The sequence below is a fragment of the Babylonia areolata genome, chromosome 29 (genome assembly GCF_041734735.1).
Source record: "Babylonia areolata isolate BAREFJ2019XMU chromosome 29, ASM4173473v1, whole genome shotgun sequence".
NCBI lineage: Eukaryota > Metazoa > Mollusca > Gastropoda > Neogastropoda > Buccinidae > Babylonia > Babylonia areolata.
Window position 1 is genome coordinate 11,057,903 of NC_134904.1, and position 3,002 is coordinate 11,060,904.

The following is a 3,002-nucleotide window of genomic DNA, read 5'->3' on the forward strand; positions in this document are numbered from 1 at the left end:
CATAAAAAATCTTTGAAAATATTTTGTGTGTCATTTCTTTGCATTTCAGATATGCTTTACTTAAAAGATGTAAGCTTTCTTTCCTTTTATTATAAGAGCAGTAGTTCCTATCGTACAGCTTAATTTTGTTGAAAACGTAAAACCTAAGTAAGTATGTTTATTTACGACTTCAACAGGCTCGCCATCGTGAAACCATTTTTCATTTTTTGCAAGATACCCTCCCTTTCTGAAGATGATAACTTTAGTTTTTCCTTTGTTGACTGTTATTTTTAATTTGTCGCAATATACTTTCAAAGCATTCAGTTGGGCCTGCAAACTCTTGGAGTGATTGACAATAATGCCACGTCATCAGCAAATAAAAGAATAAATAATTCTATCATAGATGGAAGAAGACTAACACCATGAATATCAGTTTCGTCAATATAGTTAGCTAGCTGGTTTATGAACAAAGAAAACAATGTTGGACTGAGAACACAACCTAGCCAGACTCCTGTCGGGCAAGTGAATAAATCAGTGTATTCGTTATTTGATATTATACAAGAGAAGAGTGAATCGAACACCAACTTCAAAGAACAGAAAAACTTTCCCTTAACACCGGCATTTCTAACAGCTTTTAGTAGTTTGTCATGGTGCACTAAATCAAAAGCTTTCTTGAAATCTACAATAGCTACGACCTCGTGTGTTACGATATTTCCGAGCAACAGAATATAAAGTGAATATGTGATCAGTGGTTGAATGATTCTTCCTGAATCCAGCTTGATTTTCTACGATACTGTGAGTATCTTCTGACCATGAATATAATCGAGCATTAAGAATAGATGTGTAACATTTACATACTATGCTGATCAAAGAGACCCCTCTGAATTGTCAGGATTGTCTCTATCGCCGTTTTAAAAAAAAAATACAGGAACGATTATTGCTTTCGCCCAAATTTTCAAGTAAACACCTTGACTGAATATTCGATTGAATAGCTTTTCCAATCTGTCCTGCACTTTTCAACATTTCTGATATAACTCCATCAATTCCAGGGGACTTTCCACATCTTAAGTTTCTAATTGCAAGTATATTTTTTTCCTCTGATATCGTCATATTCAGTACATGATCCTCGTCCTATCACAGATTATCATCTTTATCATTAGAATCAGTCCTGTTTTCATCGTTTATTTCTCCAGAAATGTAAACTTTCTTAAAGTGTTCATACCAGTCTTCTGATTTAATTCTGTTGCTAGCTCCAGTCGTATCACCCACCTCAATAAAAGGCCTCAATAAATTCTCTCTCCTTTTCCCGGACCCAAACTATCTTTTCTGTGAAAACCTGCTTTTTGTCCTTGTTTCCGCTTGTGTGTGTGTGTGTGTGTGTGTGTGTGTGTGTGAGTGAGTGTGTGTGTCCGTAGCCGACTCCTTCCCAGGGCAGTATGCGTTGTGGGCTCCAATGGGAAGACAGGGACCACTTAGATGAAGTCAGTAGTGACTGTGTAGGGGGGACTCTGCATGAGTGGTGTGCTAGTCATGCCACAGCCACAGAGCACAAGATGCTCGTTCCCCAAACCACCCAGAATAAAGATGTATCGAGTGAACACACACACACACACACACACACACACACACACCAACTCGAGACGACATGAAGCAACACAACACTGCACAATGTAAGGCAAGACAAAAGAAGAAACTGGTCTCTTTACCTCACGTCACGGTCCTCAGACTGATCCGAAACTGGAAGAACAGGGTTAAAAACCATCAGAATTATAATAGTCTGGTACAAGTCTTTCTCACTCAGATAGAATTTCCCTCCTGACATGACACTTCACTGTCACATACAGTTAACAGAAAGACGGACAAAGTCTTTTCAGTTCATGATAAAACGTTATCTCCCTCTCTCTCTCAAAGTTTGTCCGTCTGTCTGTCTCCCCTTCTCTTTCCAACATATACTCACACACCCCCACTTCTACCACCTCACCACCATACCCATTTACACACGTGACCATCTGCGTATCTACACACACACACACACACACATATATATATATATATATATGAATCATTATATATATATTGAGAGAGAGAGTGAGAGATGACACAGGGTACTTGTGAGTATCAGTATCAGTATCAGTCGCTCAAGGAGGCGTCACTGCGTTCGGACAAATCCATATACGCTACACCACATCTGCCAAGCAGATGCCTGACCAGCAGCGTAACCCAACGCGCTTAGTCAGGCCTTGAGAAAAAAAAATATATATATATATAGATAAGCTTACATAAATAAATAAATAATAATTCACTTGTGAAAGGTTGATTCATTTCCCCTATTTCCCGCACACACGTGCATGCACGCAAACTCTATCTCCCCCACTCTCTCCCTCCCCCCCCCTCCGCTTCCCCCCTCTCTCTCTAACTCTGTCTGTCTCTTAATAACAAAAACCAAACTTACCAACAGCCGAAATTGAAGCCAACAGCAGAGAAAGGACGAAGAAGGGACCAACCCTCATGATGCTGCAGTTCGTTGTTGTTGTTTTTTTTATCTTCACGTCGAAATCAATACTGTCGGTTCTTTTCGCGGTGAATGAGGATGGCACACAGCCACTCTTCCTATATACAGCTTGTCGACATGACGTAACAAGTATCACCTGACTGAAGAGGGCCACGTAAAACATATGGCACTTTGTTCAAGATCCAGTTGGAGGATTATTGTATTCATACATTAGATTTATTTTCATCCATTCAGTGATTACTTTGTATCAATATAATTATTGCTATATGTTATTGACGTGTGGAGGAGGAAGGTGGTAGAATGGTTAAGACACTCCAGTCATCAGCCAGTTGATACAGAGTCCATGAGGGTCTGGGTTCGAATCCCGCTCTCGCCCTTTCTCCCAAGTTTGACCAGAAAATCAAACTGGGCGTCAAGTCACTCGGATGAAACGATAAAGCAAGGTTCCGTGTGTTGCACGCACTTGGCTCTTATTGATCCAATTCCCACAATGCGCAAGTGTTATATCACC

At 40.2% G+C, this 3,002-nt stretch overlaps 1 protein-coding gene across 1 annotated transcript in view; it reads right to left on the bottom strand.

The window, feature by feature from the left end:
• The window catches only part of LOC143274946 (uncharacterized), a 23,662-nt gene extending 21,118 nt beyond the window's left edge, over positions 1-2,544 (bottom strand). The window contains exons 1-2 of the mRNA XM_076578954.1: positions 2,432-2,544; positions 1,686-1,716 (exon numbers count right to left, since the gene is read on the bottom strand). Of these exons, the coding sequence (XP_076435069.1) occupies positions 1,686-1,716; positions 2,432-2,489 (89 nt within the window). The 5' untranslated portion in view covers positions 2,490-2,544. The remainder of the gene's footprint in view (positions 1-1,685; positions 1,717-2,431) is intronic.
• Positions 2,545-3,002: the final 458 nt, after the last annotated feature.